This window comes from Danio rerio, chromosome 21 (assembly GCF_052040795.2).
Source record: "Danio rerio strain M-AB ecotype USA chromosome 21, GRCz13ab, whole genome shotgun sequence".
Taxonomy (NCBI): domain Eukaryota; kingdom Metazoa; phylum Chordata; class Actinopteri; order Cypriniformes; family Danionidae; genus Danio; species Danio rerio.
The window spans coordinates 14,628,888-14,654,540 of record NC_141041.1 but is presented as its reverse complement, the minus strand read 5'-3'; the positions used below and the strand labels follow the sequence as shown (position 1 = coordinate 14,654,540).

Below are 25,653 nucleotides of genomic sequence, written 5' to 3'. Positions count from 1 at the left end.
GCAAACGCTCGCCTCACAAATCATACGTGCTGTTTACACACCGAGTGCTCTCGTTTCACACCGCTGGTGGCCTCCAAATGGATTTTTTTTTTCTCTGATCATAAATTAACTTCACGCGAGCCATGTCTAGCACAGCATTGTCCCGGTGAGGATGGAAGGCACATACTATTGTCAGAACAGTAAATCCATGACCTTTGAGTCACCTCAATTACAGGCAGTAATGCAGACCACCGTATCAAAGAAGCCGAGCAGGACCCCTGGCCTGAACTGTACCTGAATACTAATGACAAATATAAGTAAACCTAATGCTCCATTTGTAGATGTTGCCTCACAAATCACTTGTTTTTGTCATGTCATGATTATAATATTGATTCCATGTTGATTTAACAGACTTTTTAATGGCGTTTAATAGGGGAATATTGATTTCGGTTTTCATTAATGTCATACAATCTGAAAAATTATTTAAAAAATTGTGTTCGTTGGTTGAATTAATTGATGGGTTTTTCTATTAAATGGAAGAAAAAAAACTTGAAAACTAATCAATGTTTTATTGGTGTTACTAACAAACTACAGTAGAAATATAGATAAATCCACATTTGAATATAACCGTACAAATCGGGGGGGGGGGGGGGGGGGGGGGTATTACAAACAGCTCAGTAAACAAAATAGATTCTAGTTAAGAAACACTAGTTAAACATCTGATAAGGGTTTATACAAACATTTACTATCATGACGAATTTCACATATTCAAAACCCACACAACCTGAGAAAACAGTGATTATACAGCCCTTACTAGAATACTATAGTGACTTATTTTAGTATGATTGTTCAGCTATCTGTGCACGTTCTACAATTACCATTTTTATTAATTAAAGGGTTTTTTAACACTTAGCATTTTCTTTTAAAACAGTATAAAATATGGATCACCAAACCAAGATAGATGGAAAAAGGAGGTCTCAGACCAAAAAGATGACATATATTACAGAAAAACCTATTTTTTCCCTTTCATGGTCATAATTTTGCACATTACATTCCACATTGAAAATTCAGAAATGTATTTCCTAGCAGCAAATGTTCATTTGAGTGAGGAACTCCTGGTGCTCTTTTGACTCTCCGCATTTTATAAGCTCTTCATTAAGTCTCAAATAATATAAATACAAACACAACAACTGCATTAAGTGTTTTGAATGTTGTTTAAGATTTTGTTTTGCTAAATAAATATTATAAAAGTATTTTCTTATTTGTTTGCTTTGTATGATATGGTTTAAAAAAGGCAGTTTAAATAAATATCTACATGTATGATTTTTCTTTTTGTGTCCAAATCAAATGAACCAAACCACAAGTGTGAGCCGGACAATTTTTTTAAGTTTCATCAAATGGTGTTAACACTGGGAAAAAAATGTTAACAGAACAACAACTAAAGCATGAAAATAACAGAGCGTGTCGAATGCCAGTATGAATATATATGTTTGTTTTTCTAAAACGAAAAGGCACCTTAGTGCACCTTAATTTCTCTGGTTTGGTTTAAACTTATTTCCTGCTTTTTAGCAGGAATAAAAAAGTAAACTTGCATTTTCCTGAAGCCAAGATAAATCAGGAATTGGTTTGTAATGAATTTGGTCTTTTTTTAATGTGAATAAAATTGAAAAAACTGGTCCCTAAAGAATTACACTATTATCTACATGATAAAAAAAACAGAAAAGGTCAAATTCTGCCTTTCATTCAGTGTCACGCTATAAGGAGGGCGTCCAGAACTGCTTATTGAGTGAACATTCAGTCGAGTGTTGTTTTTTTGTCCTCAATTACCAGACGTTCTCCTGTATGTGGCACTCGTGGGAGAACAGAGTGTCAGTCACGGTCCACCGCCGCAGACTCTTCAGTCCTTCAGTGCAGGGGTTTGCTTTGTTTTAGAAGGGATTTGTGGAGCTCAGCCTGTGGACAGGTTGTTGTCTGGCGGCTCCAGAGTCTCAGCGATGTCCTCCAGCTCATCCAGAAGCTCAGAGAAGGACGGTCTCCGGAAAGCATCCATCTGAGAAAAAGGCAGAAACAGGTTAATCTTTGGTGTTTCAATGAAATCTGTAAAATATACATGTTCAGAAGAGTGATTGGGCTGAAGGTGAAATCACTTGTTGATAGATGTTCCTGCATAGAAATCTGCTACATAGCAAAAACTGTTCAAAAAAACCCTTATCAATGGCTGCGTCCGAAACCGCATACTTCCATACTATATAGTACGCTAAAATCAGTATGCGAGCCGAGCAGTGTGTCCGAATTCATAGAATTCGAAAATCAGTATGCTAGAAGTACCCGGATGACTTCCGGCGAGATTCTGGAGTGCGCATCCCATGCACGCTGCGCTATTCCATAATGCCCCGTGAGAGAATTCATGAATGGAAGTGAGGCGACGCAACTGACGCAGGTAGGTCACGTGATTATGACAAAATGGCGGATGTAGTACGTCCGAACTTCATTCAAACTTTTCACATTCATACTGTATAGAACGTACTTTTCTAACGGCCGAGTAGTACGTTTACATTCAAATGCAGTACCGACTGAGTAGTAGGCGGTTTCGGACGCAGCCAATGAGGCTGTATAAGTCAATGTAGGTTAATGCATTTACTAACATGACTAAACAATGAACAATACTAGGGATGCTCTGATTGATTGGCTGAAGATCGTTATCGGCCGATATTCACATCACGACCCGATTAGTACTCACTGATCTGGCCAATCTTGTGAACCAATCGCAAGCGTTTGTTCACTAGTAAGGCGAGATCTCATACTTAGAGGGAAATGTCCTTATGCAATGGCAAAGTTATATAACACTTGACGCATTAGAATCAATATTCTTTATCGGCCAATCACCATGACAAGAAATCGGTACTAGGTACCGGTACTGCAAAAATCCTGATCGGAGCATCCCTAAACAATACATTTACAGTATTATAGTTTTTGCTGATCTTAGTTAATTAAAATATGTGTGTTTGTTTGTTCATATTAATAAGCATAAATTTGGATGTTAATAATGCATTAGTAAATGTTGAATAATGATTAATAAATGCTGTACAAGCATTGTTCATAATTTGTTCAGTAAATACATTAACTAATAAAACCGTGTGATCGTGTTACTTTTTTTTTCTTCAAAAATTGGAATTACACATGTTCAAATATATTAGATATAATTATGTTCATATATGACAAGTAGTTAGAAATATATGCGTTTATGATATATTTTATATATGTGAAATCCAAATATGAACTTATATGTCATACAGGACAAAGTATATAATTTCCGTGTATTAGATTTCTATATAGGATTTATTCAGTGTTCAGGCACAGTTTTCATACCTGGCAGCAGCTGGCGGAGAGTTCCAGAACCCGCTCTGGACAGCCCTGCACCAGCTCTCTAAAGGCCTGCACATCCAGCCCATAATCCTGTCAACACACAAACTCATGTCAGCAGCCAATATACATGGAAAATTTAATATACATACTGCATGGAATTCAAAGCAAACTTCACAAACTAATTAATACTATAAAACCAAGTTTATCAAAACAACATTACAAGACTATCTAGTAAAAGTTAGTGGAATGAAGTGCATTTAGAACAAAGCCCACTATCATTTCTTTTTTATGCTATAAAACATCCGATTTTTCTTTCTGTAAAATTCTATGTGGTGCTTCTACTCTAGAGGAGCACAATTTCAGACTCATTATCATTTTTTTTCTTTGTGATCGTAATTCTCAAGCATAGAAATTCAGATATCTTTTCTATGGTAATGATATTAATTAGGGGCTTTTACAAGGCAAAGCTCAGACAGCAGCTGCGCTCAATTGCAAGATCATTTGCTATTTATAAATGTCACATCTGGAAGAGAGGCGTATGCATGGGTTTTGTGCACAAGAACGTTTTCATTGAATCACACTTACTGCATGCACTTTTGCGAGTTGATCTTAGATCACATTTAGATTTGTTTTTTACACTACGTTTTATAAATTATACTACAAGTTTTTTTAGTATTCTGACATGAAAACTTGTTTATAATTACAATTAATATTCATGATATACAGTGCTCAAGTACACCTCTCACAAATATATCTTTTAACTTCATATTTTTTTGATAGGAAGCAATACAATATTATATTTGTGTATATATATTAGATTAGTCAGTACTGAAGCCAAATCTAGAGCTTATCTAACAAAATAACTTACGTAAACAGTCCAAAAACTAGTGAACCCAAATTTATATGCTATGGAAAAATATTATATACAGATTTTAAAAAAAGAGGAAAAATCAAGAGAAGCAAAACATTTGTTGAAATTTTGTAGGTTGTATTTTTTTTCAATATTTTGCATGAATTTAATTGTATTATCTTTAAATTTCTAAATATGTTTGGTGGCTAAAATATAATTTTAATAAATATATCTGTTTAATAAATCTGTTTTGTTTAAATGCACTAAAATACATTGCCTTTATTCACTGAAAAATTGATAAAAATATTCATTTTTAAAATGGGGTGTTCTCAATTATGCTGAGCACTGTATATTATTATTAATATTTTTAAAATTGTATTTATTCAAATTGCACTAGAAGACATAAGACAAATGTAAAGCTGCTTCGACCCAATCGACATTGTAAAAGCGCTTTCCAAATAAAGGTGATTTGAATTGAAATGTACATACAAACTGTTGTATAGAAGCATTTATTATTTTAATTAATATAAGCTTATATATAAAAGCAAATAGCAAATAAGTAAAGTAAGTAAAGGTTTATTTATATAGCACCTTTCACAGACATTAAGTCACAAAGTGCTTTACAATAAAAGAAAACCAGAAAACAAGTAAAAGAACACATATAAAAAAAAAACCCTATTAAAAATCCAAGTAGATTGAACTTGAAACAATACTGCCTACAACTATGCGGACACCTATTCATTGTACATATCGCTGTCAATTTTGCATTGTCCTGTTTTTTTGGGAGTATGCTGTTGTATTTTGCACTGTCATTTTTATTTGCACTGTCTGTATTTTGCACTGTCGTTATATTTGCACTATCTGTATTTTGTACTGTCTAAAGCCGGCACCTAAGCTTTTCACTCATCAAAGCACACGTGCTGCTGATGATGTGACAATAAAAGTGATCTGATTTTATTTTATTAGAGAAACACTAATGCTGTTAATCAAAAGCGTGACCAAAAAATGTGTCTTTAAATGATTTTTAAAAAGTCCAACTGATCCCAGAGTTCTCAATGCTAGAGGGAGAGTTCCAGAGCACTGGGGCCACAACACAGAACGCACGGTCACCTTTAGTCTTAAGACGAGTTCTGGAAATGGCTAAAAAGTCTTTGCAAGACCTCAGGGACCGGCTACATGAGTGACTAAGTAAAAGAACTTGAATCTAAAGGGGGACCTGAGCATGCAGAGCTCTATATGTGATGACCAGAATCTCAAGCATTTATTTAATAAACAATTCAGCAGAAACAGTGAGGTTTTCTGCATATTAGAATGATTTCTGAAGAATCATGTGACACTGAAGACTCTAGTATTTAGGGCTGCATGATACTGGAAAAATCAGATATTGCAATATTTAATTTTTCTCTGATAAATATTGCGATATGAATACACTTTCACAAGGTTGTTTGAATAGCTCTATTTGACAGTTTTCTGAGAAGTTTAACAGTATGAACATATAGAAATAGAATAATCACAATGCAAAATATGCTTTTCTTGCTGCATTGTCTCATTGTTTCAACTTCAAGGATCAAGTATTGACCGCTTTTAAAGTTTGAGGCAAACAGTGATGCTGTTTGCAAAAAGAGCATCAGCGCATTTATTGTCTCAGGAAACTGTCATGTTTTCACATTGGCCCCAATATGCTTTCTCTCTTCTATCGTGCTTTTATTGAGTCTATTCTATCCTTTGCTCTGGTGGCAGGGATTGGAAGTCTGTCCATTAAAAACAGGAATAGACTAGGCCCCGTTTACACTAGTGCGTTTTAGTTTGAAAACGCATAAGTTTTGCTACGGTTACGCCATCCGTCCACACTACGCCGGAGTTCTCGAGCGCCGAAAACGGAGCGTTACGAAAACGCTGGAGAGGCCGTTTTCATTCTGAAACGCTGCTGCTCCGTCTCAGTGTGGATGGGGAAAGACGGAGACATCTGAAAACGGAGGCAGGGCTGCAAACGTTCGCCTCTCTGATTGGGGCTTTTCCTCAATATTAAGTAGCCCACACACAGTTCAGTCTTGCATCCTCTTCTTGTAAGTTAAGACTTAGCAAGTTTGATCAAGGCTGCAGTCTCCCCCTTCTCAGTTTGATATATAAAAACATACCGAGGACACGGGTAAATCTTCAAAGGGAACAGTGTACTTTATAACTTCATTCACATCACCTTGGCTACATTGTTTCACTTTCTCAACAATAAAATGTAAACATGATTCAAGCAACTGACTATTTTCTTTTTAATATTAGCAACTTAACAGACAGCAGAAATGTTGAGGCGCCGTGCTGCATGAGCGTCATCTTCACTGTGTGAATATTTATAACAAAACGGAGCCGATAACAACTGCCTCCTTTCAATTTCAGTGAAAATACGAAACGCACCCTCTCTTTTGCTGAATATCAGTTTTAATAATCGATAATTATAAAAGTATAACATACAATAAGTCTATACATTGTAGGAAATAAAGGCAAGCGATCAGTCAATGTACCTGGATTAATCATTAACTTATCTTTGCGCTTAACCAAAACATGTTACCCGTGAACAAGTAACTTAATAGATTCCTATGACCAAAGTCAGGGAATTGGCCTATGTCGTTAGATAAAGACAACAACATGAATGAAATGTCACGTTTAGCAAATATAGCGAGATTAGATCCAGCGGGAGATGCGTGATGAGCAGTCCGACAAGCAGAGCTCTCATCTGGGTAGAAATGCTGGAGCGCTTGCCCGAGAGTGTGTGTGTGGTCACGTGATGTGCGTTTTCAGCGTTTTGGTGTGGACGGAGAGCTGTTCAGAAACGCTGGGTAAAACGCGAGTGTGGACGCGGATCGTTTTCATTCTACAACGCCGTTTTAAAACTAAAACGCACTAGTGTAAACGGGGCCTGAGCCAGGTTATCAGGTGGTCCAGCAGGTTGATTGGTGAATCACAGCTGAGTATTGAATCCCTGTATAGTAGGCAGCTTTTACGGATCGGCCAGAATATTAGTAGCTGCAGGGTTAATAAATAAATAAATTCCATGAGTTTTCCATGATTTTTCCAAAAATTTCAAGTAAATTTTCATGACCTAATGTGACATGCAATGTCTACATATGCGTGGTAAAAAAAAAAAAAAAAACATGTTAAAATGTATTACAGCAAATCGAAAAACATGCAACAATCTATAGTTTCAGCTTATATTTATATCCATGTAAAATTGATTAAGATAATGCTCACACCGCACTAATAATGTGAGAGTATATGATTGGCAGAAAAGTAGTCAAGACAACTAACCTTACAGACCTTAACCTTAAGTATACAGATATCTGTTTTCCATGACTTTTACACAAAAAAAAATAAATAAAATTCTGATTTTCCAAAACTTTTCCAGGGCTGGAAAATGCCAGGTCAAAATTCCATGACTTTTCCAAGTTTTTCAAGACCGTATGAACCCTGTTGCTCTCATCCTCTGTCTGAGGAGTTTAACCTGCGACTCGTTTCAGATGTTTTTAGTAGGACAAAATGTTACAGGAATAGCTTTGTACCATCATCTATTGTCGCTTTGAATAAGTTGTATCATTTTATAAGGAACTTTTGTATGTGTATATGTTGGTACGTACCTGTATATGTGTGATTTAATCATTTGTATCAAATACCAAACTTTGCTGCAAAAAGAATCTACCTACAGGTACCAATAAAGTCAACTCAACTCAAGTAAAAATATTGTTTTACTTTCTCCTTCAGAGAAAACGTTGAAATTAGTGTTTTCCCTAAAACAGGAAAATGATCCTAAAAGAAAAGTGAGAAAATGTTGCATAAATCATAAAAAATACATATATTTGTTCTTTTTTTTTTTTTTGTTTAAAACATTCTTGAAATGCTTAGTCACAGGCCTTAAAAACACATGAAAATAATAAACTTGCACTCTATTTAGGTCAAACTTAGCAGCGACTCTACAAATCTAAAAATGTGTTCTGTAGCTCCTGGTCAACAATAACTCAGACTCAACACTGAGTATCTTACGATGTGCCTATTGCGGATGCACACATTGCAATATCGATGCTAAAACTATGTATTGTGCAGCACTACTAGTAATGATGTTGAATGAATGACATACTAAAATAATATATTACACTAGTGGAGCATAAGAGAATTCTTTTGAAAACACACACACAAAAAAAAAAACCTAATGACCATAACCATGTGTCTTTAGTCTTATACATTTACAACGCCAGTGAAAACAGACACAGAGCAGAAAATCATTATCCTTGAAGTGCCAGAGGAGCTTGAGGAATAAACCTGTAGTAAAGAGTGTAAATGTGGATGTGATGGTTCCCTTGACCTACATCAGATCTATCTGTTGTCTGGGCTGTCCATCAGCATTAATGAAGCAGAAATGACCACACCAGAGGACAATCGCTCTAGCTGACCTTCCTTTCATCCCAGACGCAGGGAAGACAAGCATATTAATAAACAAGATTCTCTAAAGGCAGAGCTCATGCTAAATTATGCATGATCTTCTGTAAGTGAACAAATGGTTTTCATTAGCCTACATTTACAGACAACATCTTGTGTAGTGAAGAATCCAAATAACTGCTTTCAAGCAAATATTTCTGAAATCACTTATCGAGAATTTATATATCATTAATGAAGAGTTTTTGCACATTTAAGCAAAATGTAAATAAATTATAAGCAATTTCTTTAATGTGATTAGTTTTATAGCTTGTTTTTTTTTTTACTCTTTATAACTGCACTATTACATTTTGTATTTTGTCTTCGTATTTTATCATCTCTATTTTTATACTGTCGCTTTATTGTTTTTAAATGATAGAATTGTGTAGATATATGATGTACAGTGACCTTGGGTTTCTTGATGACAGAACTGTGTGTACAGTATGTATAGTGTGTCCGATGTCATATTTGAGTGATATAAATACAGTAAGTCTCTTTTTTTAATTTCCTGATGTTAAAATACGACCCAAATCCCTTTGATTTTGAGGCCCACAGCAATGTAACGTAGGAGTGCAGGATTTCCTGCCCACCATATTGATTGACAAGTACAATGTCTTCATAATAACATGTATACATGTTATTATATAAAATGTCCACCTAACATTTTTTCGTAAATGTACTGGGATTAAAATATTTGTTACAATATTTGTCTCTGTGATTTTTTTCAAGTTTAAAACGTTTTTTAAAACTCAGCATGTTACAAAAGACATTAATCTAATCAGTAATCCGTGAAATTAACTAAACTAAATCGCTATGTAATTCTTAACCGATATAATCACCACGGCCGCATGGTGTAAGTAAAAGCTAATAAGTGTGTGTGTGTGTGTACTGCACATGGCAATTGTGTGAGTTTCGTAATTTCAGAAAAACTTACTTGGAATTTTTGACTTATGAGCTAATTTCAGCTTTCTCTGTGTCTGTTTCTATCACTGACTGCTGTTTATCTGACGTAATGCATGAGAAGCACGTGGGTGCGGTGGGCGGGAAGAAACAGCTCATTTGCATTTAAAGCCACAGGCTAAAAAAACATGTACACTACTCAAAACAGCAAAATGGGCAGATTCTGGGGCTATAATAAATAATCTGATGGGTATTTTGAGCTGAAACTTTACAGACACCAAAGGCTTATCTTATATCTTGTAAAATAGGTGCCCTTTAAATAAAATGTATTATTGTTATTATTTGTTCTTTTTCAGTATTCTGACATGAATGAAACACGTATAATACATTTTTAATATTTTTAACAGAAATTTATTTTTTAAGATTTTATTTTACCCAAATTTTTTATTTTTTTCCTCAATTTTTTTTGGTCTGATTTTGCAGTACAATTCTTATATCTTGATTAAGTTACTCCAGAAATAAGTTAAATAAGATAAACAATAAATGAGAAAAATAACTTGTTTCTCTTTAAATAAAAGCGTTTTTATGCATAAAATAACTTGAGAGATTTCCCAAAATATTTGCGTAATCTAAATAATCTTTAGAAAAAAAGCTTTTTGAGTAATCTTCATGCACAGGGATTAGCAGGTTTAATCAGGTCAATTTTAAGACATTTTAAGACCCTTTTAAGATTGTTATGAATAAAATTTTTGACTCATACAGGGCTGAACACTAATAACTATTTCTAATGACCCAGTCGGTTGCCACAAAAAAAAAATAAAAAGTAATTATTTTTTAGTGACATAACTTATTGTGTCAAAACAAAAGAAAAATCTAGTTGCATAGACTTTTTTTTCAACATAATATTTCTTTCTTTTAAGGACAAGATTAACATTGTTAAAAGTATATTATGGAGACAATGACATAATCAAAAATATACATTTGTTGGCTTTTGGTCTAAATTGATTGAGTATAATGTATCATGTAAAGTGAGATGTTGCTCTGTAATTATCATGAGGAATTGTTTTAAGTTTTCTTTTCCTAATTAGAAAATTTAATTTGGAGAAATTGCTGTAAAAAATGCAGCTATTGTAAATTGCATCTCTTTGCAATAAAAAAAATCAATATTAAAGAAACTATTGAGATGGATTGATGGTGATTGGATGGATGTCTGCCCGATTGGGTAGCTTTACTTGGACATAAGAAAATTAAGACCCGTTTAAAATGATGTAAGACTGACAGGATAATATTTCAGTGAATGTAAGAGTTTTTAAGGCCTAAAATTTTGATTTTGAAATTTAAGATCCTGCGGCTACCCTGAAGTTGAAATTAAAATGCAGAGGAATGAAATAATTATTGTAGTGAATCATAGATGGTAATTTTATAAAAGAAAAGTGAACTAAAACATTGTTAGCATGATGTTCAAAATACGCATGATGAAGTGTTGAAGATTTGTCTGTAACAGTGCTGACCTTTGTCCTTGGCAGCACCTCTGGATCAGCAGGAATTCTTGCTAAGATCTCACACAACATGATCCCGAACGAGAAAACATCCACCTGTGATTAAACAGAGAAAGCAGCATAAACAGATGTGTCTGTTACTCGTTATAAAACCTGAGAGCTGACCTATAAACCTGCCATCAGATCAGAAGGTTAATTTTTAATTGAGATGCAACTGCGAAAGGTTATGCGGATTAATATTAAATCTGTCAGTAAATGAATGCTAATTTCTACACCTTAGCAGAGGCGACTGACTTGGCAATAAATATCTGTATATGTTTGGAGGATTTTTATTTTTGCTGGGGTTGTACATTGGCTAAATTTGGATGAATAAAAATGACATTAAAATCAGCAAAACGTGAGAGCAAGTTCCTCTCTATTGATTCACTGAATCATTGATTCAAACGTTTTGTTCAAAATGCTGATTAACTTAGAAATGTTTTTTATTATTATTAAAGTAAAGAGAAACAACAAATACAAAAACATACATAAAACAAATAAGACAAATAAATAATAAAAAAACTGAAATATACTCAAAAACAAACAAACCAAGGTTGCAAAAATAAAAATAATGTAATAAAGTTACACCTTAAAGAGACACAATGAATATAATGAAAGAATATAAAGTAACATTTTTCCTTCGCAAACTGTGTCGCAAACCTGTACGCTGGCAACTACACCTCAAGAGCTGTAGCTTGAATCATAGTTACTGGTTGTGTCTTTTCCCCGTTATTCCCCTATGCCCTATTCATTTAGAACATTCTAACATTTAAACTTCAAATGATTTTAAAAAATAAAACATTAAAGTCATCTCTCTTAGGTGTAATTTGCTTTAAAAGCATTTTTACTGTTCAGTTTTAGCGATCTTCATGTTATCTTCATGTCAACACTCGTTAATGGCTTTATTTTATTGTAGGTTATTTATTAAGAAATGTATCTGTACTGTACTGTACTGACATGAGCCTGTTGGTTTGAACCATTCTGCAGTGGTTTAAATGTGTCGAATTGTAAAAGTAAACTTAAATAAATAAACAATATCCTACTTAAAGGTGCAGTAGATGATCTTCCACAATGCTAACAGCTTAGCATAAATCTCTAAATCACAGTTCCTCCCCTGCCGTCTACGAGCACAGCAAAAGAATCCTCTCTCATGTGTTAAAAGCAATTAGTGCTTGTCCGGCAGCGTGCAAGCCAGACTAACATGCAATTTCAGAGTGAATATTAGAGTTGCATGGTAAACAATATAGGGAGAGACTAGGCAGAATAGCGGTATTTACTTGTGTTTTGTTGTTAAACTAATTAAAATCTATATTATCGATGCTGTAAAAGGTGTCTTATGAAACTGAAAATAGTCTTATCAATCTTTCATCGAAAGGTTTTAGTAGCTGAACAACACTTCTGTGAAGGTATAACCCATTTGTAACAAGAACATCTAACGTTACATCAGCTTTGCGTGAAGCTAAAACAATTTTAAAACAGAACATTACCTGTCTAAGAGAAATCCTTCAAACATTGTGTGATCCTTTCTCCAGCGTGCAAAGGTAACTCCAATATTAATTCAGGTTTTTAAAATGTTTTGATCTAGCATATTTTTACAGATCACACGCTTGTTCTCTCTCGTGAACGCAGGGCGGTCGGCGGAGCTGCATACAAAAGGCTGCACAGATGTTCAAATCTACATTTGCTGACAGACAGATTGGGCTGCTTATCCGAATTATGAGAGATGTCGGCCCGATTCTATTTAATTGGATGAACATTTTTTAGTTTTATGCCTTACGCAAAATATAAAAATAAATATAAATACATTTAGATCATTTACTGTAATCATCACTATTAGATTGTAAGAGACTTTCAACCAGCACAACAAAACATGCTTCTGAAGACAATCACCTACTGCACCTTTAATAATAATAATTATAATAATAATAATAATAATTATTATTATTATTATTATTATTATTATTATTATTAATATTTATGTTTAGATAAAAAAAAAAGGTTTGGCACCAATAAACTTGTTTAACTTGGCCGACAGAAAACATAAATTAATTAAATACAATTTTCCCAAGTTTTCTTTAGAATCGCCAAACAGCATGATTTAGAAATGAGGCACGTGTCTGTTTTTATAAATGGATCATTGAATCCTTGGCCAGGATTCCAAATTCAAAACAGTCAAATCAATCGTGTATTTATGAATGAATGATTCAATTTCATTCACTTTTTACAAAATAAGACTGTACAGTAAAATCAAAAGGTAGGTTATTGCTGCACATTTCGTTGTGAAATTGAAACAAAACTAAACTGAAATGTATTTAATTAAATCATTTATAAATTTAATTATTTAAACTAAATGATTCAATAGAAATAAACTGAAATTTGATTTTGATTTAAAACAAACCTGAAATGAAACGAGCAAGTTATAACCATACCGGGAAATGTTCTTTCATAACTTGAATTATATGGTCAGTAAATGTCACAGTCAATGCTTTTGAATGATGTGTGTATACTAAAATGAGAGACTCAATAATACTCGACAGTGCCATTTTGCACATTCCTAAAACAACAATGACAATATTTTCATACTGCTGTTGAGTTGTTTTGCTTTTTTTTTTTTTCACACTTATGCACATAATGTGAGTGCACACATCATAAAATCAACAATTACGACATTATCAAAGACGTCAAATATCACACACTCCACTTCAATATGTCATTTTGGTTGGTATTTCTTACCTTACGATCATACGGCTCTCCTCTGAGCATTTCAGGGGCCATCCAGAAAGCGGAGCCCACCAGAGAGAGCTTCCGGTCGGGGTCATTCGCAGGCAGATCCCCCACCTCTCTGGCCAGGCCGAAATCAGTCACCACAGCCTCTCGTCCACGTGACGACATGCGGATCAGACAGTTCTGCATCAACACAAACAACACATGCAGCATGAAGCCTGGATTTTTATCTCACACCTTTCACAGTGGTATAAGGGTCGGGGGGTGGGAATCAAGTAAAACACAACTGTTATTTTAATCTCAGATTACCAAAACAATGACCTGCAGATCAGAGTCAGCTGAGGGACAGTGCCATAATCTCTCAAAACAGATGTCAGTGTTGCTCCACAAGGTGGCAGTGTTGATCTTTAGGATGACTGAAGCTTAAAATAAAATAAAATAAAATAAAATAAAATAAAATAAAAATTTCCACCCCATTTTCAAGTCATGCTTGGTAACCTTAGTTAATGCACTTAAGTTAACAATAAACAAATCATATTTAAATATAGATTTATTTTCTGCTTACAACAATAACAATAATTGATACAATATAAAATTTAAATATAATTAAATATAAATAAAATACTAAATTAAGTTTTACTAAACCAAATCATTGTTACTGCTAATAATTAATAATAAAGTACACATATGAAAAGTTCAGATGCAAAAACCTAAGTCCCATCTTCTAAAGAGTTTTTCTTCTAAAATCAGACATTCTTTTCATGCTCCAGTACACTGTAAAACCCAAAAAGTTAAGGTAACTCAAACCATTTGAGAAAACCGATTGCAACAAACCATTTAAGTTCAAAAACCAATCCTAATGAGTACTGTGAACTCAATCCATTTGAGTAAACCAAGCAATTTGAGCACAGTAAAACTCAATAAATGAAGAGAACTCAAACCAACTGAGTACTGTTAAACACAATAAGTTAAGGCAACTCAAACCGTTCGAGGTAACTGCAACAAACCATTTGAGTAAAAAAAAAACTAATCTGTATGAGTACTGTGAACTCAATCTTTTTAAGTTGAAGTAACTTATTACCTTCAACATTGAGTTCAAAACTCTTTTCAAATGAGTAGAATTGACTTTCAGTCAATTTTGAGTTCACTACACTCATTTCATTTGATAACGTCGACTGTTGGGTTTTACAGTGTGTGCATGTTCATTCATTTACATTTTTACATGGGCAAAGGGCAGATTTTTTTTATTATGGCCTTAAAAGTGAAAGAAAAATGCTCATTTTAGAAGAAAATTAGAGGCACTTAGAGGTATTTACATCTGAACTGTTTATATATAATTACATATATATCTAGATTGCAAATACATGTACAGTCATCATGGCAAAGACACACTTAGCTATTAGCTAATAAAACAATTGTTTCAAAATATGTTGGTGAAAAAAGCTCTGTTAAACAGCACTATTTTTGTGCTCAACTACGCTCAACAAATGTAATTAAATTATATTTTCCAATACAATAATTCCCAATTACACGTCTAATTCACATGAAAAAGAGAAATACACAAATAAAATTGACAGCATGATGCTGAATGGGAAGAGCAAACACATCATGTCAAAAACAGCAGAGCGTCCTGAATGCAGACACAGACAGCAGTGTTTTAGCACAGGTGTACATCAAGAACACATCAATGAGAATCTGAGTGTGAGATCATGTGTGTCAGAAACACAATCCCTCCATTTTAAACACATCCGCTGACATGAATCAATCGGTACCTCCGGCAGGAAACCTGAACTTGAAGTTACACAAGCAGTAATGTAGAGGAGTAAAACTCTTCTGTGCTGAGTGACTGTGTGCTACATTAGGGAGAGATTGTGTGATTGTGTGTGAGTGTGTGTGTGTGTGTGTGTGTGTACAGGTTTAGCTATACTTATGAGGGATCAATTGTACTCACTTATAGTTAGATATCAAAAAATACCACTAAAAGCATGTCCAGAACACATTTTGATTAGTATCTTGTTTCTGTGATGTGTGTGCGTGTGTGTGTGTGTGTGTGTGTGTGTGTGTGTGTGTGTGTGTGTGTGTGTGTGTGTGTGTGTGTGTGTGTGTTTTTCAAGTTTAGAAATAAGGTTAGAGTGCAAAAATGACAGTAGCTGAGTATATTTAAACATAAGTACTGCTTTTTTTTATAATCTACAGAAATAAATTTAATACAACTATTTGATGTTCAATAAACATTTCTAATAATCATCATTCATCAGTGCTATGTCGTGTTTTTTTATTTTTCCTTAAATTGGTTCTGATAAAGCACCCATTCATTTGATCAAAACAAAAGTGACAGGAAAGACGTACAGTTTAAGACAAACTTACTCAACCTCTGGGGAAATGTTTGAAAAATAATTACAATTTCAGAGGAGATTGATTATGTTTGTTTCATGGTATTTTCTAAATATTTTCCTTCTGGAGAAAGTCTTTCAAAATGTTGACAAAAAAAAAAACTGCTAGGGTCAATAGTATTAGCCCACTTAAGTTTTTTCTACCCTAATAATAAATATTAATAATTTTGTCTTGATATGTTACATTTTAAATTGTTATATTAAAATTTGTATTTGATTATATTGGCTCAAGATTTCATAACTAACTATATTAGTGTCCACATCAAGGCATGGTGATTGTTACCTCACACTTTAAAAGTTAAGTTTCATCTTTTACAGAGGAAATTAGGCAAGTCATTATAAATAAGATTCACTCAACTTCAATTTGTCTGCGACATATAATTTTTCAGTTTGAAGTGATCCAATGCCTACATTGGACAAAAGCAAAATTAAAATTCTATAAATCTCTTATGTAATAGGTGTGAAGTAAAGAGATAGCTAATCACACACACACACACACACACACACACACACACACACACACACACACACACACACACACACACACACAAGGCTGTCAATCAGGTTGTGAGTCATTGAAACATCCAGGGCTCAGTTTATACCAAATGATATCCAAAAACTTGATATGAAAATAAATCTGCAGGGCTATAAGTTCAATATATAAATGTGTCGTCAATCATTTATAGACCCCTTTCATTTATCTTATGTCCGATGAACATTTTACAAGGTGTATTGTACGTAAAATGGACGTTCATCCTTAGTATTTTTGAAAAGTTCAGTGTATAGATGATAAAGTGATCACAAATCAAAACACACACACACACACACACACACACACACACGTTTTGGTCATGTTCTAAACCCAAGTTCTAGCAATTATTATTTCATTTCTTTTCAATTTTTTTGCATGTATCAATTGACCCTTGCCCTATTGTAGAAGTATTTGGTTTAATTACACATCAAAGTTTAGACAATAATACCTAAAGTATGATATCTTTTTCAATATTATTGCTAGAAGTCTTTTACAGCTCAAATAAAAGGACAAATTTCCTCCAATTTTTTATCATTGGATTAGGGACCATCTAATGACCATCTTATGTACCATCTTACAATGGAGAAGATTCAGTACTCCACCTAAGGTTGCAGTTAAAGATGTGATCTTATTTGGCAGCCGGTGCTGACATATATAGAGCAAATGGATCCAAACTTAATATTTGCAGTTTGACCGTTCTTTGTTTGCTTCTCACTTTTTTCCCCCTTCATTTAATTCTATTTGAATTGCTATCTATTTTTTTATTTGTTTATTTCATATTTGCCAAGCCTATTGTGACTCATTGATTGTGTACGTATATATATGTACAATAGATGAGTAAACATATACGGAAACTTGTATCTACTTGTATTGTATGTACATATATATCATGACATGATGTTTAACGGATTAAAATGTGCATAATATAATATATTGTATAGAAATGGTGCAGTTGGGAGGGGGGCTCTACTGGAGCTAAAATAATTTGTCTGTTTTTTAAATATTTTTGAAATTGTTGTTTTATTGACCAAAATATTCATGAAAAAGATCTGAACAAAAACAAAGGTTTCATCTCATAAAGCATGATAGTCTCTGATTAGCTGTCCGTTTTTAATTGTCAACAAGCTGTTTTTATTTATGCAAAAGCTGGAAAAAAAACTTTCTGAAAGTGATTTTTAACTATATACATTATCTGTCAGTGTATACTGTAACTATATATTTATTATTGTTATTGGAATAGTTAATTTCCCAGGAAATGAATAGGGTCCGGTTGCGAAATGAAACCAAAATTTTTAAAAATGCTCCACAAATTTGACTAAACTTAACACTTCTGATGTGATTAAAGTAAAAAATAAAAACAATCAAATGTGCACCAGATCTCTTGTACATTTGAACAGTTTGTTGATTTTAGTAATAGTTTGTATTAGTAGTAAACTTGATTAAACAAATTACAGCCATTTTATTTAAGTATTTCAGTTAATTTAACGGTAAAGCATCCTTGTGTGGCAGTGAGTAAAAAGAACCACTTTCAAATTCTTCAGAAAATCAGAAAATCTAGCTATATAATAAAAAACAAGGCCAAGTTTTTGGCAAAACTGTAAGTGTGTGAAAGGGCTGAGAGAATAAAGGAATAAAAGTTGACAAGAGTCAGCAGGTCATTTCTTATGAGAAAGCGATAAGGAAAGAAAAGCGAGTTAAAGCAGGTCTGGAGTTTGTGGCATGGTGAATGTACAGCATTAGCATAATAAAGGTCTGACCTCCACACACACAGAGGCCTGCGCTCACTGCACACTGCAGCCTGGCAACTGACACAGTTAAATCTGTCAGGAGCACAACTAAAATTCACTGCAGCTTTACAGAATGTCCACAAATGCAACATCATTCCTTTCTTTGTCATCATATACAATGCTGATCAAAGGATTAGGGAGAAAGGTTTGGAAGTTGAACATTACATTTAAACTCCCTGAATAAAAAAAAAAAAGGAAATTGCAGTTTTAACTATAACAATAAATACAGTGTAAAAAGCAATTACATACTTTACTTAAAGTAGGTAAACCCCTAGCCTTAAAAGCAACACGTTGTCTTTACTCAAAGTGAGCAAACTTATTGTAACTTATAAAAATTTAGTTGAAGTCAACTTAACAGTTCTAATTATGCAGTTCATTCACTTAATTTAAAGCAAAGGGTTTATTCACTTTAGGTAAATTCAACTACTTGCTCTTTAAAGTGTATATTACACTGAATGAGCACTGTGCTACGTCTAACAGTTCGCACTATTATGTCTTTCTTTTCTTTTTTATTCTTTTATAACCTGCTTTAACACATTTTAATCAGTTTCAATAATTTTTAATCATTTTAAATCACTGTTTTTTTATTCCTGTTTATGTAAAGCACTTTGAATTACTATTGAATATGAAATGTGCTATATAATAAACTTGCCCTGCCTATAAAAATAATTAATTTACTTATTTTTTGCTACTGTTAACCCTTAAATACTTTAATGATTGTCAATCATTATTATATAAATCATATATATATATTCATTTTATATCATACGTATTGTTTCCTTCACTTTCATCAATTGGTGAAGTGTTGACCCACAAAGGTCCAGAATATACATACATGAGTTCATGTCCTATACATGAGCTCACTTGTCGTATTTTGACTGCTGTGCCATAGTGAAAATAATGCATTGAAAAAGGTTTTAGACCAAGTGGAATGCTCTGTTGGCTGTCGCTTTGATGTGACTTCAGCTAATCAGTTTTGGCCAGTACACACAAATATTCCAGTACACAAAAAATTCTTGCAACTGTGCAAGAAAACATACAATCTGATGTAAGCAAAGTCATCTTTCGCTACTGTATTGTTTTTAAATAGAGAAAATATTTTACAAGTAACTTTTATTCTAAATCTTGGACCTTAGTCTTGATACAAAAAATGACCAATAAAAAGATGTGAAGCACCAAAAGCGACTGATATTAAAATGAATTTGAATACTACTTTGGCTATTGTTTTTATCCATTCATTTTTAAATGAACTTTTTTGATCATGATGACCATCTGACGATATATTTCACCTAAAATAGTGCTTAAAATTTTACTGAAATGCAGTATTTAAATCTCATAATTAAACAGTAAAAGAATCAAAAGGGTCCACTTTTTGAGAAAAAAAAAAGAACCACCCCTTTTACACGGCTTTTTATTATATATATGTATTTATTTATTTATTTTTTATTTATTTTTTTACAAAAACTTATTTGAAAACAGATAATATTTAATCTTTTTTAGTTAGTATAAAATAATGGAAATTAATGGGGGCTTTGCACAAATATTACCAAAACATCCCACAAATTTGATTAAATTATTAGGATTCAAGTAAAATATGAAAATGAATCAAATGTGCACAAGATCAAGATCTCTTCCAGAGTTGCTAAAGACCAACAGGAATGGTTTAACCATTAATCCAAGCAATGCACCTTCTTTCACTTAAAACTATTTATTTTCCTGAATGACATTTAATTTAAGTTCGATTCCCTTATTTTCCTCTGGGCTAATCCTGTTTAACCACAATTGTCTCCTTTAGGACGCAATGTTCTAAACCTAAAAATGTTGACATATCTTGGCCCATGGTGTGTGAATTGTGGAGGAATGTGGCACAGCTTTTCACATTCTGTGTGTTTTTGGTATCTACCTTCCATCTCTCTGCTATCATCATAACAGATGAATAGAATACATAACCATAGTAAAATCTCTGATATGGCCTCACGCCTCTCCAGAATCATTCACTCAAGATAAAGTCAATCACGTAACCTTTTACACATTGAAAAACACCCTGAGCATTACCTGTAACAAAATGCCTTTCTACTCTTTATTATTTCAATAGTGATGCTAATTTAAAAGCGACTATACTTCTTTTTGCAAATGTTATAAGGAGATTTTATATTTCGATTATATTTCTACAAGATGTCTAAAAGCTCCCATTAAATCAAGAAAATAAATGTAATTGAACAATGCAAGTAATTACTTCAATTTAGTTGGTTCAATGTAGGGCTTAAAAGAGTGAATTTAGTTCTGAGACAATACTTTGTAGATGTTGCTTTGTCAATGCAATGCAAAACATGTTTGCAGTGCAACTAACTAAATTATTTACAATATTTCATATGTTTTTACAATAGATTTTAAAGGCTCACGAAACCCCAAAACACATTTTTGAGATGTTGACAGTCATACATATGTCCCACATGGCTAAAAACACAATGACGACACATATATAACTAAAAAAAAGTGAAAATTGGTTGTTTTTGCATAATTTCGAGCAAATTCGTTCTTCCGGTTTGAAAATAAATTTTGAAGCTACATCACAGTCTTCATCCAATCTTCATATCTACATGAATTAGATCATGTGAAATAATGGTGTAAAGTCGGGCTGCATGATATTGGAAAAATCTGACATTGCGATGTTTTGTTTTGCTTTGATATATATTGTGATATAAATATAATTTTGCTAGATGATTTAAATAGCTTTATTCAGAAAGATTTCATGAATTTAGATCAACCGTAATCACCAAGTCTTTTTCTATGCAGAAATCTGCATATAATGTGATAAATTACAGGCATATAAAAATACAAAAATAAGTTAAATAAACAGTGCTTCATGGTTTTCTGGTGGGGTCTAAGTGTATTCAAATACAAATATTGAAAAATTAAGCATAAAAAAAACATGGTCATCATTGTATATGTAATATTATACAATATAAAAATAATATTTAATATTATCTTTCTTTTAATCTTTAATAAATAATCTAGTCCTGCAATGTGATTATTGCAGATACACACTTTGAGATATTTATGCTCAAACAATAAATTGTTTAACCCAATTCTTAAGATTATATAAGATAATGGTATAAAGATTATGGTTATCTTACAAATAATATCAGATCCCAATCTGCACATAAGCAATAAAAGAGAAAATTATGTTATAAAGGAGAAAATGTAAGCAAAGTTTACACACATACATCTGTTATAATCTGCATGCGTAATGCTTGCTGAATCAATTATTTGAAAAAACATTTTGTTTCAATTATGACTCAGGGATTTTACTTCATAAACAGATGAATTATGCAATGTTTAGAATATTCATTGGCAGTAATGGGAATAATCCTTTGACTGACTTGCCACTTATAATTGAATCTAGACATTCAGTAGTGTATTTTTAGTAAATCTGTACAGTTTAAACTAAATTTGAGCAGTGACAAGCCAAAACTGCCATAACGCTGGGGTGTTTTGATATAATTGTTAAGGTACTTAAAATACCTGCTCTGTCTACAGGGTGTTCTGGGTGGTCAGGCAAGTTAATAGAGCATTACAGGTAGCAATATTAGTGCATAATAATTAATTTGAGTAAATTTCTGTCATTATCTATAAATGCAAGGCGTGATCTTGACAGACGCCTTTGAATCAAAGTTGAAAACTGCTGTGAGGTGATGTTTCGTAATACCTCTTTGACATACAGTAATTGCTTAACTTTGAACCTTAAAGTCTGCCAACAGGCTCATCCTGACCTTCGAGTTGAGATCTCTATGGTAGATGTTCTTGTAGTGCAGATATGCCATTCCTCTGCTGATATCACAGCCCAGCTCGATCTTCTCCCTCCAGCAGAGACTGACGTCAGCTCTGGCCAGCAGCTCCTCCAGACAGCCTCCGCTAACATACTAGATGGAGGAGGACACAGGATTATAAAACACTTCCAATGCTGACCTGATTTATACAGTTAAGATGCAGATCACTTTTGCAGCAAGCTTTCAGGGTTTTTTTTTTTTAGTTTGTAGAAAATTATATACTCTTGACACTTTAAACGATGAGTCACTGGTGTCATGAGGTTTAGTTTTGCTGCACATGGAGGAGGCAAAAGATTTCTTGTACTATGGTGAATTATGATTGTTCGTATCTGAACGTTTTTACCCACCTCGAGAATTGGGTACAGCTTGTTCTCCTTGACACAGATTCCCAGGTACCTACAGGATGTAAAGAAAAATCACAGTATTTTACTTTATAAACTGAGAAACTGAAGTTGAAATCATTCGCAACGACAAGGCAAAGACAAATCTTCAAATCGACTTGTGATTTGTATTTAATTCTAAATCTAAACTTTTCAGCTTTTTAGAAGTGCAATTAAAGAAGGCTTTAACATTTTCAATCAAATTTTAGGTGGCATTTACACTAGTATTTTTGTTTTAAATTTTTGTTTTATAAAAGTTTAAATTATTTTTTAAGAATGAAAACGCTCCTCACCCAGACTGGTGTTTTTATTGAGCTTCCATCCACACTATAGTCTAAAACGCATAATACATGGCCATGCACACTTACTGAGCTTGCTCATATTTTGCTGGCATCAGTCCATCTATGCTGGAGGAGGTTCTTTAGCATTTTCAAAACACTTCATATTTGCAGGTTGAGGATGCTGGATTTGTGTGGACTTGAAGCCAAAACGCATTAAACAGCATTTTATGCCTAGTTCACACTAAAAACTCACTACTAGAATGCTAGGGTGGTGCTATGTAATTGCTAAGGTCCTCAAAGTATTTGTGAGTTGTTTTTGGATTAACAGGATTAACAGGATCTTGGTGGTTGGTTGGAAAAATTGCGTATAGTGTTCACCAATGTCTCTATTATTCAATGGATAAAAATAAATAAAATGTTTAAACACTGATCCATATTGGCAAAGGTGAGGAACTGCAAGTTTCGATTATGTTTTCTAAATGCAAATGTAGTTTTGTGAAGTACACTTGCTTATAATTAAGGTTAACTTTAATATAACACCAAAAACAAACTTTAACTTTGATTTCAGAGGGACTTTAAAGAGTAAATAATGTTTACGTGAGTGTTGTGGTTTCTTTTTTAGACTGAGACCAGTACTCTTATATTGAATATTTATTTACTGTCTGTTCCTAAAGTGCGGACTGAGATGGGAAAAGGCTTTTAAATACGCAGTATCTTTTGCATGGAATGATCTAATAACAAAGTTGCAAAAACAAAATATAGCTGATATAGCTGATAAGAGTATAACTGAATTAGAAATTGAAACACAGGCTTGTAGATGTTTTGAATAGTTTGTTTGTCAATGGTCGATTCATGTTAACTGTCAATAGTCTATTTTGTTTATTAGACCCATGTGACATGTATACTGCCCAATCTTGGCCAGGACGCTCTTGTACAGTGATTTTTAATCTAAATGTGTCTTTCCTGGTAAAGGTAATAATAATAATACTCTGAAACAAGACGATTTTTATTTACATTCTCTTTTCAAAATTCTGAAAATCATCATCACTGACTTAAATAATCATGTCAAATAATCTTCCTTATGACACTCTCACTTTCTTTGACTTTGATATTAACATTCCATTTTTCTGGAAACACTGTGCAATTCTTCAGTGCTTCATGCAGGTGAGTGGACTTGACAAACCACCTGTAGAAAAAAAAAGTGGTTTCCACTCCATTTACACCAGACACCTTCTTTTAAGCACCCCATGCTTCTTGGAAAACATTGAGCAATACTAAGTGTCATCCACACAGGTAAGTGGGCTTGACAAACCATCTGTGGGAAACACATTCTGTTTCCTATTAATATGCTGGAGTAAAAAATTAATTCAAACTAACTTAGACCTTGATCACTTGAAGTGGTTCTTTTACCCTCTCTTATTAGTCGCTTTAGATAAAAAGGTTTGCTAAATTAATAAATAAAGCTATGACAATACAACATGAGGGAGTTAAGATCAACACTGTTGGCTGCCTGCCATTTATTATTTTCTTATTCATGCTAGTGTTCAGGTGATTTGCAATTATCATTGCAAGATTTCACTGAAAATTCACAGTGAAAATTAGTATGCATGCATCTTTATTCAAAAATACAGACTCACAGGTTGATGTTTTTAATATTATAATAACCCATATAATGTACAGTAACCATAGACTGGTCACCTTTGTTCAATCTCAGGGATCAGCTCCCCATCAGCTCTTATTTTTCAGTATAAGGCAATAGAGTCTGAGTGGGTGCTGTAAGCATCAGGCTGGCGTGGGACTACAGGAAGTGATTAATGGTGTTTGCAGAGGCGACTCACCTCACTATGTTTGGGTGGGAGAGTTTCTGAAGTAAACTGATCTCCCTCACGATGCTGTTCTGATCCACGTCGTTCTTGTAGATCTTCACCACCATCACCTTTTTCGTAGTGCCGTGCATCACCTGAGAAAATTACAAGATTACTGACTTGGCATTGAAGGTGTCTCGTGTATAGAGCAGGAGTTTTCAACAAGAGGGATTTCCTCCTTTCAGATGTTAATTCCCTGTAAACACATTCACAACAAAAAGAGAATCACTTTTATTTTGCCTTGAGGTAAACCAGTTAGTTGCTTTACAGTACGTGTCACTTATGGAACATTATGTTCTTTAAAAAAAATAAAAAGTAAAAACGTCATCATTTCTTGGCCCGTGGTGTGAGAATGGTCACAGTGAAGCTTTTCATGTGCTTTGTGTAGTGATATTAAACATGTTATCTGTGTTCCATCGCTAGGCTAATGTAAAGCTCCAGTGAATCTTACAACTTTCAATCAAGATAATATCAAGCACAAACTGTTTCATTTCCACACTGAAAATCCCCTTTTAGCATTTTGGTCCCCTTGATTTTTTAAGTTAGTTGCAAAGTTAATAGAACCGGGCTTAAAGTTAACAAAAATAATAAACTTTAACTATTTTTTATTTAAAATAAAAGAAACTTGAACTGATTACAATTAAAAATGGTTTATGATTTTTTTCAGCTTCTAAGAAATCATGTCATCACTTTTCTCTTTCTCACAAGAAAACAGAAAATGTAAAAATAAAAACTAATTTCAAACTGTAACAAAACTAAACCAAAAGCTT

General features: G+C 33.4%; 1 protein-coding gene and 1 long non-coding RNA gene across 27 annotated transcripts in view; both read right to left on the bottom strand.

The window, feature by feature from the left end:
- Window positions 1-528: 528 nt before the first annotated feature.
- zgc:113162 overlaps window positions 529-25,653 on the bottom strand; it is a 49,231-nt gene continuing 24,106 nt past the window's right edge. For 22 of the 26 annotated variants that reach the window (XM_087299771.1, XM_087299773.1, XM_087299770.1 and 19 more), the window contains 7 exon segments: window positions 24,857-24,978; window positions 22,705-22,753; window positions 22,301-22,450; window positions 13,825-13,998; window positions 11,065-11,148; window positions 3,349-3,435; window positions 529-2,029 (listed from right to left, as the gene is read on the bottom strand). In XM_087299771.1, coding sequence (XP_087155897.1) covers window positions 1,928-2,029; window positions 3,349-3,435; window positions 11,065-11,148; window positions 13,825-13,998; window positions 22,301-22,450; window positions 22,705-22,753; window positions 24,857-24,978 — 768 coding nt within the window. In that variant the 3' untranslated portion in view covers window positions 529-1,927. 26 annotated transcript variants of the gene reach the window in all.
- Window positions 5,138-8,635, bottom strand: LOC141379821 (uncharacterized). The gene is made up of 3 exons (XR_015520106.1): window positions 8,548-8,635; window positions 7,107-7,213; window positions 5,138-5,970 (listed from the first exon to the last, which is right to left on the bottom strand). It is a non-coding gene; the product is annotated as an uncharacterized LOC141379821 (long non-coding RNA).